The following is a 16,082-nucleotide window of genomic DNA, read 5'->3' on the forward strand; positions in this document are numbered from 1 at the left end:
AAAGTTTGTTGAATAATGTTTTAAGATTGTTAGTTTGTAACCTATTTTCATTTATTTTTCTTCCTCTGAATGTTAACTACTGTTTCTTGATGCTTATGTGTTGTCTTTCCTCGTGTAAAGCACATTGAGTTGCCTTGTGTATGAAATGTGCTATACAAATAAACTTGCCTTGCCTTGCCTTGTTGGCAGTCAAAACACAAATATACGACTCATTGGGATAGCGGTTAGCATGAAGGTTTTTTGTTTGTTTTTTTTTTACTCCGAAAGAAACCTTTGCATTCGCTTTACATACAAGCAGGACTGGGAATCGAATTTATTTACACTAGCTGCTTCCCCTTTATTTTACTGCGGTCAAGCCAGCCGCCACTCGAAAAGACGAAGCCAAGCCAGCCGCCCCAACGATTGTTAATACTGTGCATTACGGTAACATGCCGACGTGCCCCTGCGCTGGCCACCTTCAAAATAAAAGCTGTTCAACACCTGGTTTAGGGTTTAAAATAAAGAATCATAAAAAAATAACGGTTTGTTATTCCAGAACCAGACCAGTTCTAAGGGACACTACACCACCCCAGGTATCCAGCCAAAGTACTTTGAACAAAATCTGATGTTGCATTTCAAAATAAAACTCATTTGAACATTGCAATCTCGACTATAATCCCTGATTTCAAAAAATCATTAAAAATTCATGGTTTGTTATCCCAGGACCAGACCAGTTCTAGGGGACACTACACCACCCCAGGTATCCAACCAAAGTACTTTGAACAAAATCTGATGTTGCATTTCAAAATAAAACTCATTTGAAAAGTTACATCTCGACTATAATCCCTGATTTAAAAAAAATCATTAAAAATTCATGGTTTGTTATCCCAGGACCAGACCAGTTCTAAGGGACACGACACCATCCCAGGTATCCAGCCAAAGTACTTTGAACAAAATCTGATGTTGCATTTCAAAATAAAACTCATTTGAAAATTGAAATCTCGACATTAATCCCTGATTTCAAAAAATCATTAAAAATTCATGGTTTGTTATCCCAGGACCAGACCAGTTCTGAGGGACACTACACCACCCCAGGTATCCAACCAAAGTACTTTGAACAAAATCTGATGTTGCATTTCAAAATTTTTGAATCAGCAATAATAGTCGAGATTTAAATTTTCAAATGAGTTTTATTTTGAAATGCAACATCAGATTTTGTTCAAAGTACTTTGGCTGGATACCTGGGATGGTGTAGTGTCCCTTAGAACTGGTCTGGTCCTGGGATAACAAACCATGAATTTTTAATGATTTTTTGAAAACAGGGATTAATGTCGGAAAATAAATTTTTCAAAACAGTTTTATTTTGAAATGCAACATCAGATTTTGTTGAAAGTACTTTGGTTGGATACCTGGGGTGGTGTAGTGTCCCTCAGAACTGGTCTGGTTCTGGAATAACAAACCGTTGTTTTTTTTATGATTCTTTATTTTAAACCATAAACCAGGTGTTGCTCAGCTTTTATTTTGAAGGTGGCCAACGCAGGGGCACGTCGGCACGTTACCGTAATGCACAGTATTAACAATCGTTGGGGCGGCTGGCTTGACTTCGTCTTTTCGAGTGGCGGCTGGCCTGACCGCAGTTTAATTTTGGATGTTTGAAGTAGAGATTAAATTCGTGATAATTCTGTGATTATTATTTATTGGTCCTGGTTGTTTACTGTATGAGTCAGATTGAAACAGAAGGGGAATCTGAGTTGTAGGTGTACTTTTGCAATTACACTGACTAGATTTTTTATTTTAGAGTGCGAGCAGACCAAGGGGTAGAAAATGTAGACATAGCGAGATGCATGTTTACTGTAAGAGGAGCAGGCCAGGGCAGTTTTATTGCTGGTAAAAGCGTACATAACCAGAGGAAAAAACTTTATATGAGTAAAAGTTCTTGGAGTTACTGTAGCTTTCATAAATGTATTTGATATTACAGATCCAGCAAGCTGAAGAGACACTACCCTTGGACCATCAACGGGATCGTTATACCTGACATCCACTGTCGTTTACCTGAGGAAAGACTTGTTGCTTTACGGCAAATCAATCCAAACAAGGAGTCCTTGAGTTTTGGTCGCGTCATTTATTTGCAGACTCTCAATGTTGCTTCTAGTGCTAGTGTCTCGCGGCCCAAAGGGTCATTTAAATTTATGTAAAAAATGAAAATAAATTCCTGTGTAAAACAGTTTGACTTTTATTTCATAAAAAAAAGCATGCATATGAACTAACAACCAGTCAATTATTCAGCATTTTATAGATTTTATACAGACATTTTTCTCAAGAAATGATTGGCCTGCCAACAAGAAATCAAGAAAGCTCAGAAAATGAACCGTTAAACTTAAAACAAACATTTTGGTAGGAACAGCCTGTAATTACTCAAAAAAAATGAAATGGATGTGATTTTTTTTTTTTTTTGCCCTTTCAATTACACTGTGTCAAATCTGGCATCAAAGGTGATAGCAGTCAGTAGATGTGATTTAAAGGAATGGTAATCACTCATATGAGCAGTTGGAAATGTAATGGTGTTTGTGCAGGGGGTAACATAATGTGTGACCTGGCATTTGTACCTCACAATTGTGGTCAAAGTTTATTGATATTTTAAATTGCTCTCTGTCTGACATAAGCAGGTGCTTGTGGCCCTGCTCAGTTATCCACAGCATCACCTCATGAAGAGAGGTGACTAACCACCAACTTCATCTTCTGCATCTAAAAAGTAAAGAAAAGTGTGCTTGAATTAAAGGTACACTCAGTATTATACAGTGGCATCTAGTGGTGAAATAATAAATCATTCGGAAAAAAAAAACAATTGTTTGTGTTAGTAGTATGTAAAAAGATATGTTGTATCGCATAAACGTACTTTTTTAAAATATAACGGTTAGTCTAGAAATCGCAAATTATCTTACATGTCCGCGCCTCGCCTGCTAGTGTCTGCCATGTTTCGCCGCCATCTTTCTGCTACGGGTGCCGTCAAAGACAAATTTCACCGCTCCATTTCTTAACGCGTTTTTGGAACGCACTTCCGGTTTGTATGGCGACCGCATGTCCACGAAGAAGAAGAGTTTCCGGTCCCCGACGAGAGCATTATCAAGCATCACACTTACTTTGGGAATTTATTTTATTTCAGCGCGACAAAACAAGAGTTTATATTGTAGCCGCATTTGCCAGATGGAGAGAAATTAGGAAAAGACTAGGTTTGGGACGTGCCGGTGCCTTCGACTGCTTTCTACTTGACCTGTAAGTAAGAGTACATTTGTGTTTACGTTTTGAGAGCGAGAGAAAAAGTATACTCCGTACTAATTAATACGATGTTCGTACCTTTGTTTTACGATCACTGTATCTGTTGATTAGCAACTCCGCACCACTCGAACGATTTCGTTATGTAGCTACTTGCTTTGAAAAAAAAAAAAGATTCCCGCTGGCACGTTATATTTAGAGTAAATGCGCAAGTTATTGTGTAATGTAATGTAACTGTGATTTCGGAGGTATATTTGCCCATAACTTCAATAGAGAATCTAAAGCATACTGTATTAGTGGAGGAGTTGAAAATTATTTTCGTTGTGGTTGGTGAAAATAGGGTTCTCGAAATTAATTTTCGGCAGGGAATAACTTTCTGGACTTAAATGCTGGCTGTACCGTAAGCACTGCTAGAGTCTGAACTCTCTCACTCAAGTGTGTACTGGTCCATTGTGTAATTGGGTGCACAAGAATTTACAGGCTGCCACGTTTTCCACGGAAATTCGACAAGCAAGCAGCCTTTGCATATTCTATGCAGTATGCAGTCAAGTTACTTTTATCTAGCTAATACAATGTTTTGGGCCCAAAAACTAAAGATCTTACCTCTATTTTGGGGGCTTTGTTGGAAAGTTGGTGACATATAGTAGTATCATCAATTATTCTATTTTATTTTATAATTGTGTTTTTGTTTGTGTCACACTAGATCAACAGCCAAACTTGAGGGGTTCCAGAACCATATTCTGATGTATACAAGCATTCATGCACCGTTTAAATACATCACCGACCTGCAAGAAAAAAAAATATCAAGGGGAGAGTCAGCAGCCATATTGGAATGCCCCGAATGAGGACACTTGAATGGAGGACCCCAGAAGGCTTCGGTGTTGTACCACCAGTATCTCCACCTACCATATCTGAGCTGCAACAAACTGAAGTCAGCCGACGTCTTGGTATGTCATTTACATATGGACGGCATTGCACACTACATGAACTTTTTGTGTGAAGCAATACGGAATGGTCACATGTACAAGCACCACTTGTTTTACACAGGACCTGCTGACCAGGTGTCTGAAGCCATGGAGTGACTCCTCCCTCACTTTCCTCAGCAAGCCTTTGAAGAATATGATATCATCGTTGGTGGGAACATGCCCTCACTCCATAACATGTACTTGTGCAGTCAAGGAGCATGTCAAACTTAATAAAACCAGCAAACATTGAAGTGACTTCATTTTTACTGCAGTCTGTTCACACAATCAATGGACAAGCCTTCCTTAATTTTGCCCCAATAACATCATAGAGTAGGCGAAAAGTAGTGTTACAGATCATACTGTGTTCGGGAGAGTTTGAGGAATGTTGCAATGTTAATGGGGGGCAATGTCAGCACACACACACACACACACACACACAAAAAACCATCATGGTATTGAGTTAATCAGATATTTTAGCTGTGTACAACACATACCTGCTCTGTAACACTACTTTTGGCCCAAACCTGTATGTCTATTTTCCATATTTTGAAATGCACAGCGTACTGGTAAATTTCTGGATCAACTGCAATTCATGTCGCTCATTATATTATAACAGCATTTTTTTTTTTTTAGTTAATATGTTCATTTCATGTAGACTTTTATTTTACTTTATTTTATTTATTCATTTTCATGTACTGTACCTTACATTCATTGGCCAATGAAGAATTGCTTGTCATTGCAAGCATTTATAATAATTCTCCAGGCTTTTGATGTTTTACATTTCTAGTCATGTAAAATAGTGTTAGGTTAGGTGTCGAATGAACACTGCATGTTGACGCCAAAGGAAATAGTATTTTTTAGTTATTCAAAATGTACAAATTAACACACAACAACAATATACAAGTTATACAAACTACAACAACAAGTGTCAGACATGGCCTAATTATATGCCAGGTAAAAAACCTTTGTATTGTCCTCGAGGATCTGGGAAAGTGTCACTTATTTGCCACAAGTCACCAAGGTGCTGCAGTCTGGGATCCAGGTACAGGAAATCATGGTGGTGCTGATGTGTCAGCAATGTGTCAAAAGGTATTTCTTGGTGTCAGTCTATCAGCTGGACTTGGATATCTTCATGTTCCTCCATGGTCATTTCCTGTACGAGTCTCTGCAAGAAGGTAACAATTGTATGTCAGATGAGGTACCAAACAATGAACTGAAAGTCACTGAGCCAATGAAGTACATTATTACATGTCATGAGCAAGACTATTTGTGAAAGCCATGTAAATTCCTGCACATCGAAGTACAAGGAAGCTGTTGTATCTTCAATCAAAACTAATTAAGTTGCTTAGTGATATTTATTAGGTAAAATTGTTCAACATGGTGACAAATCGATATCTGAGTAAAGGGTTTCAAATGTTTTTGTAAGCAGCACTTTTCTGAGTGGTTAGTAGCAACAAGACACGGGGGGGTTACGAGTCTGAGTTGCAGATGTGTCGTTCAGTTAACACCATTATTTTTGCACGATATACTAAACATATCAGCAAACGATGTAATCTAAATACCACATATTCCAAGCAAAGGTATGTTTTGAGCCATTCACATGCATGCTCGAATGGAATTATTTTTCCATGATGACATAATTGTACGTTACGAGGCACCGCGTTCTCTTCCTCGTCGTCTCTCTCGCCCCCTTTGAGATGGTCCACATGTCTATAAAACGTATAACATAACTGTGTGTTCTCTGTTGCATGGTTTAGTTACACTAACAAATATGAACATAGATAGCCATTATCATTAGCTGACGTACAGTATTTCCAAACAATGCCGACAAAAATATTAATTCTGAAATTAAATGACTAAATCACAATTATTAGGGATCTGTACAGTATGTCTAACAAATGCAATTCACTTACGTCATCACTCGAGGGAATACCAGAAGTTGTTTGCGTTCTGTTCCGGTGAAATTGGTGGTAGGCTGTTGAAGTAGGGTCTCTCTGGGACGCCGTAGTTCGTGTGCTTAAAATCATTGCATTATCTTGTTTGACCGATAGATGGCGGTCGTGAGCTACACACTGGGGCTTTAAGTACCAAACATTTAAAAAAAAAAAATCTGACAAAGTTATGTTTGACACATGTTTTGAACATTATTGAAACAGGAAAACTACAATGAAACAATCACAGGAACTAAATGTATTTATATTACGTAATCTCAGTCACTTCCTCTGTATTTCAAACACCCAAGACATAATAAATGTAGCAGAGGCTACTTATTTCAATGACCAGAACTTCTCATAAGTGATTAATAATTAGCATTTTATTAATGTAATGATGTAATGTAATAAAATAATCAGGAATAAGCATAATAACAGCTATCTCAGCAGGCCGTTTATTTGGGCCGTTTCTCGTACCAACAAAACATCACGATTCATGACTAGACTAACCAAAATCAAACGGTTACGTGGCCTGGATCCTAGTAGTAGCAGTGTCACCGCTTTGACGGTGCATGAGTTCCCCCTCTTTTTCAACCTGACTCGTACAGTAAACAACCAGGACCAATAAATAATAATCACAGAATTATCACGAATTTAATCTCTACTTCAAACATCCAAGATTTAGGGGAAGCAGCTAGTGTAAATAAATTCGATTCCCAGCCCTGCCTGTATGTGAAACAAATGTATGTATGTATGTATCATGTATCGGACCATCAGTTACCTAGCTAGCTAACATGGCTAAGCAATGCTGAGTGAGTGATTACGTTAATTGTAATGATTAGAACAAATCACCGGATAAACGATAGATCAAGGGTTGCTTTTAGATAAATGTCAGATAAACAAAACGGAAAACTAGAAGCGGGGGGGGGGGGGGGTGTTATATTTACCTCGATGCTGGCGGCGACTGGACAAAATGAACCAGGAAATAGTCAGACGAACATTGTCACACCCCCATTCCTATCTGACCAATGAAAGTTGTCGCAGCGGCTTCCAAGCTGACCAATGACAAGGCTTCTATCATCGGTTGAACGGAGGACCCCGCCCACACAACACAGAAAAAGATTCGCAACCAAAAAACAGGTTTCAATCAAAAAACAGATTCGCAACCAAAAAACAGATTCGCAACCAAAAAACAGATTCTCCAACAAAACGAAAAAAATGTTTGCAAAAGATTTTATTAAAATACAAATCCATGTTTGAAATGTTTTTTTTTGTTTGAAAATATTTATTTTTTGTTTGATTGAAATTTTTTTTTGATTGCAAATCCCCTTTTTGTTTGATTGAAAATTTTTTTTGATTGCAAATTCCTTTTTTGTTTGATTGAAAATAAAGACACAAATTTCTCTCCATAAAGCAGTCGCTTAAACAAGATTTGAGTGAATCAGGCCTCAGCCCCGCCCACTAACTTTGACGGGCGAGCTTGACAGATAAAATAAATTCACGAAACGCCGCAAAACAGCGACCATGAAATAATTAAATAGAGAAATAAATAAATGAATGAATAAATAAATAAATAAATAAATAACTAAATAAATAAAACAATAAATATATAAATAAATAAATAAATAAATAATCACAGGGAAATTAATTAATTAATGACACATTTAATTAATTAATGTCACATTTAATTAATTAATGACACTTTTATTTAATTATTTAATGGTGTATTTATATATTTAATGTTGGCACTTTTGGTCCTCCATACTCTCCCACCCTCATTAACCTATGATATTGGCCACACATTGTTCTAAAGACAATAAAAGTATTGCAGAAAGGTAAATCATAACAATTAAGACTCATAGGAATGTAATGGGTCAAAAGTAAAACATTCGTCTTTAAAAACTGCAGAATTACTATAGTTTCTTTATAATGCATCAAGAATCTATGGGGTTTTTTCAACGTGGCATCATATTTTTTATTTATTTTTTTGCTTGCTTTATTAAACCAAAAAATAAGTACAGATCAGGACAAATATTTTAACAAAATGGAAGTGGCATCATATTTTCACTAACGCACAGGCATTTAAAGTATTTTGTTCTAGTGATGTTGCCGTAGTTGACGTTCCAAGCTGGCGAGATCTTCTGCGCATGCGCGTCACCTATTGTGCAGGTTCACCGATAGCGTCTTGACATTCTCCTTCTTTCTTTTCGTTTGCTTAAATTGTTTGTATTGTATTTGACGTTGATTCTGTCGAATAATAAAAGAAAACTTTCTTCTTCTTCTTCTTCTTCTTCTTCTTCTTCTTCTTCTTCTTCTTCTTCTTCGGTGGAGGAGGACGAGGAGGAGGAGGAGAAGAAGAAGGAGGAGGAGAAGAAGGAGGAGGAGGAGAAGGAGGAGGAGGAGGAGGAGGAGGAGGAGGAGGAGGAGGAGGAGGAGAAGAAGAAGAAGAAGAAGAAGAAGAAGAAGAAGAAGAAGAAGAAGAAGAAGAAGAGAAAGAAAGAAAGAAAGAAAGAAAGAAAGAAAGAAAGAAAGAAAGAAAGAAAGAAAGAAAGAAAGAAAGAAAGAAAGAAAGAAAGAAAGAAAGAAAGAAATTATCAGCTGGTGGAAAGTCCTATGCGGGATGCGGGAGACGTTAGACATCATCCTTTTCTGGCCTGAGCACATCTGGATCGCCGCAATGGGAAAGCGTTTGTAATATACAATTTCAAATCAGGAATGACAAACGGAAACAAAGACATACGTTGGGGTGGGAACTAAACAACGTAAAGGAATAGGCTGTCGAAAGCGAAACCAGTGGTTTCAGTGTATTCTGTCCGAGTCTATCAGCTCTAAAATCGTTGCATTAAACAAACACGTAATATCGGCACAACAACCTTAAGGTATACATGTAGTCTGATATTATATTGACGTTTTTACTGCATTAAACGCAAACGGTCAGTTACACTTAAACGGACTAAGATACGCTAGCACAACGAGCGTGTTTTATTCAATGGAAGACTGTTACTTGAGCGGTGTTTTAGTTTTCACCCGACCGACAAACACATCTAAAAGCATAAGTTGTGGCACGGTTTTATTTGTGCGCAAGTTGTATTGATCGAGCCAAGTGTAGCGGGCCAAGTGTTCTGATTTCGCCTACGTCTAAAAAAAAGAAAAACCTGCCTAAGCATTGGAATATTTAGGAGTCACAGACCCATGAGCAGATGAAAAGTTAAAAGTAGACGTAATGGAACTAATGTTTGCTGAGTGGGAAGATGGGGAGAGGTTCTCATTTGAAGACTCTGACCGGTTTGAGGAGGACTCTCTGTGCTCCTTCATTTCAGAGGCTGAGAGCCTCTGTCAGAACTGGAGGGGATGGAGGAAGCAATCTGCTGGACCCACATCTCCTACTTTGAAGGCAAAAGGTTGGGTAAACACATATTTTTAATCAAAAATTTGTTAATTTCTGTCTTTGTCATGATTGTGGCTGTCTTAAATTGCCGTTATGTAAGCTTAACTGCAGCAAAACTTTGGGCTTTAATAAGACCAATATGCATTTTCATTTCCCTCCAAAAGTACGGAATGGCAAGTTCAATTCCTTCATTTTTGTTGTATTTTGAAGACATTTGGGTTTAACATCAAACAATGAATATGAGACAAAAGTATATTCAAAAGTCCAGCTTTTTTACATCATGGCTCAATGGTGAAGTGGTCCTCTCCCATCCGCCAGGTTGTTCAATCCTTACCCCTGGTGGCCATGTTGAAATGCCTTTGAGCAAGACACTTAACCCAGCGCCTTGCATGTCAGCAGTAGGGATATAACGAAAAGGACAATATCGTGATGTTAAAACTGCCACAATATCGTCGTCGTCATGTTCACAATATTTAAAAGGAACACATCCTGTTAAAAAAAAAGTCACATTGATTTCCATTTGTGCAGTTGTAGCACCCTCTAGAGGCTAGTTTATTGGTGCAATTTAATTTTCATTATGGATGTTTTGGACTTCTATGTTTAAAATGTATGCTAATTGTCAGATGAAGGGGAAAGTAATTTGCTTGTGAAGTGATCAATGTGTGCTTGCATTACCAAGTAAGTGCCTCAATATTGTTATTATTGTTATTAGAGATTGTAGGTGGTTTATATGCATTGCTGTTATGCACAAAAGCACAATATTGTGCTTTTTTTTTTTTTTTTTTAGTATGAGCTCTTTTTAAAAAAAAAAAATTTTTTATCGTGACTTTTTTTTTTCGTGGCCTTTTTTTTTGTCGTTTTTTTATCGTATCGTGACCTTCATGTCGTGATAATATCATATTGTGATGTTTGGATATCGTTACATCCCTAGTCATCAGCTGACCACGGGTGTGGGTGTGTGTGTGTGTGGGGGTGCGTGTGTGTGTGTGTTCTTGTACATAATACATGGTGAGGACCAAAATACGTCTTTATCCAACAGAATGAGGACATTTTTGACGGTCTTCACTTTACAAGACCTCGTTTTGAAGGTCAAGACTTTGTTTTAGAGTTTAGGTTTGAATTGCGTTATGGTTGGGGGTTACAGGGCTATAGTAACTTTTCTACTACTAGCACTGGTGTGAGTAACATTTTTAGTTGCCCGCACAGCACAGGATTTGGTCGCACCATTTTTTGTGGAGGTGCAGCATGACATTAGGCATGCGCAACTCAATATATTTGCAAAATATTTGATTGGAACACGAGGTTTGCTTGCAACAGCAGTGGCTATCAAAACAAGTCAATAATTTCGTATCACTTAACTCATGTCAAGATTATTTTGTTTAGCTCAGTAAAAGTCAGTACTATTTATTTGTTATTTATTTATTTTTTCTCCTTCACCTGCTCCTCGGCCGATGTTCCCCTGACCTTTTCATCTGTATGCTGTCCTCGCTCCGAAGCTTCTAGAATTCACCAGCTAGAGAGCGAGTTAACGACGTTCCAAATAACCAGACTTCGTTTTCCTTTTGTGCTACTCATGTGAACAATGGACTCCGACCATTACCCTCTTTAGGTTGTCGTAAAACTAGAAAATAAAATAAACAATGTAATATTAGTGAACTATACACGACACACTTTGATGCTGTAGCTCAGTGGTGTTCAAACTATGGCCCGGGGGCCATTTGCGGCCCACCGTCTATTTTTCAGTGGGCCGCGACTTATGCTAAAGATGGCATTTGACTCCGTTCAAATAAAATAAAACAAAAATGTTTGGAGATGGTCAAAGTAAGAAGGGAGGGTATCAAAAAACAGGTGCCAGTAAAGGTTATTTTCGTAAAATAAAAACGAAAATGCTTTTTAAAAAACGAAAACTAACTGAAACTACATTTTATGTTTGCAAAACTAACTATAATTATAGCAAAAATGCCTTTCTTTTAGTCTTTGGTCATTAATTTAATGCATGAGCCTTTGGGGATGATTTTAAATCTAATTTTTAGTAGATTTATTTTGATATAAACCGGAATAATGACGTTTGAAAGTATGTCACACAGAAGTGACGTCATATAGCAGCAGCCAATAGAAAAGCACCTTCAGATGACGTTGCTCCCATGGTGTTTTTTAAATATTGCACACAAGTAATACACATTAAAAAAACAAAACAAACTAATAGCTAATACCGAAACTAACAGACTAAACTAAAATAAAGGCAAGGCAAGTTTATTTGTATAGCACATTTCATACACAAGGCAACTCAATGTGCTTTACACAAGGAAAGACAACACATAAGCATCAAGAAACAGTAGTTAACATTCAGATGAAGAGAAATAAATGAAAATAGGTTACAAAATTTACTAAAAAGAACGTACAATAACAATCTTAAAACATTATTCAACAAACTTTAAAACATTTAACATAAGGAAGTTTAAAATAATAAAAAACACTTAATTAAAGCTGTTTAAAAGTCCCTAATCAAAGTTATAAGAAAAAAGCAAAGTTTTTAACCTGGATTTAAAAGCATTTACACTCGGGGCTGACTTCACTTCTGTTGGAAGCCTATTCCATCTGTGTGCAGCATAATAGCTAAATGCAGCTTCACCATGTTTGCTTCAAACTCTGGGTTCCACTAGTTGGCCCAAGTCTGTAGATCTCAGAGCCCTGCTGGGTTTGTATTCAATCAGCATTTCTTGGATATATTCAGGACCCAAACCATTTAGTGATTTATAGACGAAAGTATGAAAGTATGTCACACAGAAGTGACGTCATCTAGCAGCAGTCAATAGAAAAGCACCTTCAGATGACGTTGCTCCCATGGTGTTTTTTAAATATTGCACACAAGTAATACACATTAAAATAAATACTAATACTGAAACTAACAAACTAAACTAAAACTAAGTATTTTTAAAGAACTAAACTAATAAAAACTAACAGAACCACCCTGAAAACTAATAAAAACTAACTAAAACGAAAAATTCCAAAACTATAACTAGAGCTGCGAGCAGCTATAAAGGGCCTCGCAGCCCGGGCCACGTTGGGGTACTTGCACGTTGGGGTACTTGCACATTGGGGTACTGGCACATTGGAAGCAGAATTTCTTTGAAAATGGCATAATAAACCATTACATGTGGATTTATTTATTTATTTATTTTTTGCCTGGTGTGATGAGTGTGTCAAGCTCAATGGGTTTTGGTGATTAAGATCTGCAAAAATCAGCGTCTTTTTTTTTTATTTTCAGGCAATGAGTTGCCCTGATTGGTATTTTTCGTAAAAGTATATATACACACATCATCGCTCGTACTCATTGCACAATGTTGCTTTTATTGTCCATAGAGGCGATCAAAAAAAATGAAACTAAATTAAAAAAAAAAGTACATATGTTTGGATCGGTCTGATGCCAGTGAACATATTGAGTGGTGGAAAGTAAAGGAATATTCATAAATGACTTAGTTATCACACTTACAATGAGTTTACAATTTTTGTAAAAATGCCGTAAGTGAGGCATTTTTTTTTCATGCCTCAAGGACAAGGTGGCGCTGTATTTAAAACTGAATTTTGTCATAGAGATGCCTTCAGGCCTTGACTATAAATATATATTTCAAGTATGGGATTTTTTGGAGCATGTACCTGGGAGTTATTAAGCATGTCCTTCATTCACGATATTGCTTTTAATGTCCATAGAGGCTATCAAAAATACATAAAACTAAATAACAAAAATATGTATGTTTGGTTAGGTCTGATGCCAGTGAACATTTTGAGTGGTGGAAAGTAAAAGAATATTCATAAATGACTTAGTTATCACACTGAGAATGTGTTTACAATTTTTGTAAAAATACCGTATGTGGGGTATTTTTTTTTATGCCTCAAGGGCTAGGTGACGCTGCATATATAACTGAATGTTGTCATAGAGATAGCTTCAGGCCTTGACTATAAACATACATGTCAAGTTTGGGATTTTTTTGGAGCATGTACATGTGAGTTATTAAGCATATCATTTTTCATTGCGAAACACAAATTTTGATGCCCCGCCCTCATCATATAGTATTTTGAAAAGTCAAGATTTTTCTCCCTGTCGTTGGCTCAGGTCTTGACATGGTCCAGGTCAAGTCTGAAGTCAGTCGGATGAAACGTGTAGGAGAAGTGGGCAAAAGTATGCCCCCTGTAAATGTGCTAAAATCGTAAAAAATGGGACATTCAAAAATTTGTAGCTCACTTCCTGTTCATTTTAGCAAATGGGTCCAAGAGACTTTTTTTGTAGGTCTTGGGCTCCCTCATACACCTAAAAATTTTCGTAGATCTTGCTTAAACGTACAACCGGGGCTGCTTCGTTGAACAGTGAATGTGCCAAAATAGGCCAAAATTGGACATTAAAAAATTCATAGCTCATTTCCTGTACATTTTAGCTACATGGTCCCAATAGACTTTTTTTGTGCATCTCGGGGTGCTACACGTGCCTGCCAATTTTCGTTGCTCTAGCTCAAACGTGCCAGGCTTGGTTTTTATTTTTCTACGCTAGGGGGCGCTATAGAGTCGCGTTGTTATGACGACTTCATAATATCAAATTTTTCGCCGGGCCTGAGGAGTGTGCAAAGTTCGGTGAGTTTTCGTGAATGTTTAGGTACCCAAAATCGGGATCGTTTGCGGAGAATAAAGAGGAAGAAGAAGAAGAAGAATAACTAGAGCTGCGAGCAGCTATAAAGGGCCCTCGCAGCCCGGGCCACGTTGGGGTCCTTGCACGTTGGGGTACTTGCACGTTGGGGTACTGGCACATTGGGGTACTGGCATATTGGAAGCAAAATTTCTTTGAAAATGGCATAATAAACGTTTACATGTAGAATATTTTTTTGCCAGTGTGTGTATCAAGCTCAACGGGTTTTGGTGATTGTTAAGACCTGCAAAAATCAGCGTCCTTTTTTTATTTTTAGGCAATGAGTTGCCCTGATTGGTATTTTTTTGTAAAAGTGTATATACACATCATCGCTCGTTGTACTCATTGCACAATGTTACTTTTATTGTCCAAAGGGGCAATCAAAAATGAATAAAACAAAATGGAAACGTACATACGTTTGGATCGGTGTGAAGCTAGTGAACAATTTGAGTGGTGGAAACTAAAAGAATATTCATAAATGACTTAGTTATCACACTTAGAATAAGTGTACATTTTTTGTACAAAATACCGTATGTGGGGTATTTTTTATTTTTTTTTATATAAGCCTCAAGGGCTAGGTGGCGCTGTATTTATAACTGAATGTTGTCATCGAGATACCTTCAGGCCTTGATTATAAGCATACATGTAAAGTGTGGGATTTTTTTTGGAGCATGTACCGTGGAGTTATTAAGCATATCCTTCATTCACGATATTGCTTTTAATGTCCACAGAGGCTATCAAAAATAAATAAAAATATATATATGTTTGGATAAGTCTGATGCCAGTGAACATTTCGAGTGGTGGAAACTAAAAGAATATTCATAAATGACTTAGTTATCACACTTAGAATGAGTTTACATTTTTTGTACAAAATACCGTATGTGGGGTATTTTTTTTTTATGCCTCAAGGGCTAGGTGACGCTGCACATATAACTGAATGTTGTCATTGAGATAGCTTCAGGCCTTGACGATAAACATACATGTCAAGTTTGGGATTTTTTGGAGCATGTACCGGGGAGTTATGAAGCATATCCTTTTTCAGTGCGAAACACAAAATTTGATGCCCCGCCTTCATCATATAGTATTTCGAAAAGTCAAGATTTTTCCCCCTGTCGTTGGCTCAGGTCTTGACATGGTCCAGGTCAAGTCTTAACTCAGTCAGATGAAACGTGTAGGAGAAGTGGGCAAAAGTCTGCCCCCTGTGAATGTGCAAAAATCGTCAAAAATGGGACATTCAAAAATTCGTAGCTCACTTCCTGTTCATTTTAGCATATGGGTCCAAGAGACTTTTTTGTAGGTCTTTGGCTCCCTCATACACCTAAAAATTTTCGTAGATCTTGCTTAAACGTACAATCGGGGCTACTTCGTTAAAAATTTCTAGGGGGCGCTATTGAGTCATTTTTGTAAAAATTGGACAATACATGATAAAATATTGCTCATTTTGCCAGGCCAGATATGTGTGCCAAGTTTCATGAGTTTCTGCGCATGTTTTGACCCTCAAAACTGGCGTTGTTTTCTTGGCGAACAGTGCTTAGCCACGCCCACAGCGATTCGCGAAAACTCACAAACTTCGTGTTGTGACATCATGAAAGCCGAATCCCTCATCTGAGCAAATATGAGGTAGGTCCAGTTCACGTGTTTGGAGAAAAAACGTAGAAGAAAATTCGTAAGAAAAAAAATTGCCACTAGTTGGCGCTATCAGTAAGATGAAATATAAGTTCGTAGATGTCTTTAGGGCTGGACTCTCATCAAATGTGTGAAATTTTGAGAAGATAGGATCATCTCGGTGAAGTTCATGCAGCTTTTATTGTCACGAAAAATCTTTAGACTTTGCGGCACCGTAGCGGCCACGCCCTTTGGCGAAAAGT

At 37.5% G+C, this 16,082-nt stretch overlaps 2 protein-coding genes and 1 long non-coding RNA gene across 11 annotated transcripts in view; 2 read left to right on the forward strand and 1 right to left on the reverse strand.

Moving 5' to 3' along the window:
- Window positions 1-7,173, reverse strand: part of polr1c (RNA polymerase I and III subunit C) — a 119,457-nt gene extending 112,284 nt beyond the window's left edge. Inside the window, exon 1 of the mRNA XM_077495228.1 lies at window positions 7,096-7,173. The gene's annotated coding sequence lies outside the window, so the exon portion shown is untranslated. The remainder of the gene's footprint in view (window positions 1-7,095) is intronic.
- LOC144001157 (uncharacterized) lies at window positions 2,764-4,767 on the forward strand. Its single transcript, XR_013278398.1, has 3 exons — window positions 2,764-3,252; window positions 3,956-4,199; window positions 4,300-4,767. It is a non-coding gene; the product is annotated as an uncharacterized LOC144001157 (long non-coding RNA).
- A 1,478-nt stretch (window positions 7,174-8,651) lies between the features above and the next one.
- The window catches only part of zswim8 (zinc finger, SWIM-type containing 8), a 1,066,004-nt gene continuing 1,058,573 nt past the window's right edge, over window positions 8,652-16,082 (forward strand). For 6 of the 9 annotated variants that reach the window (XM_077494401.1, XM_077494403.1, XM_077494404.1 and 3 more), the window contains exon 1: window positions 8,652-9,549. In XM_077494401.1, the coding sequence (XP_077350527.1) occupies window positions 9,372-9,549 (178 nt within the window). In that variant the 5' untranslated portion in view covers window positions 8,652-9,371. The remainder of the gene's footprint in view (window positions 9,550-16,082) is intronic. The other 3 variants (XM_077494408.1, XM_077494407.1, XR_013278281.1) reach the window with 2 other exon arrangements.

The sequence above is a fragment of the Festucalex cinctus genome, chromosome 14 (assembly GCF_051991245.1).
Source record: "Festucalex cinctus isolate MCC-2025b chromosome 14, RoL_Fcin_1.0, whole genome shotgun sequence".
Lineage (NCBI taxonomy): Eukaryota > Metazoa > Chordata > Actinopteri > Syngnathiformes > Syngnathidae > Festucalex > Festucalex cinctus.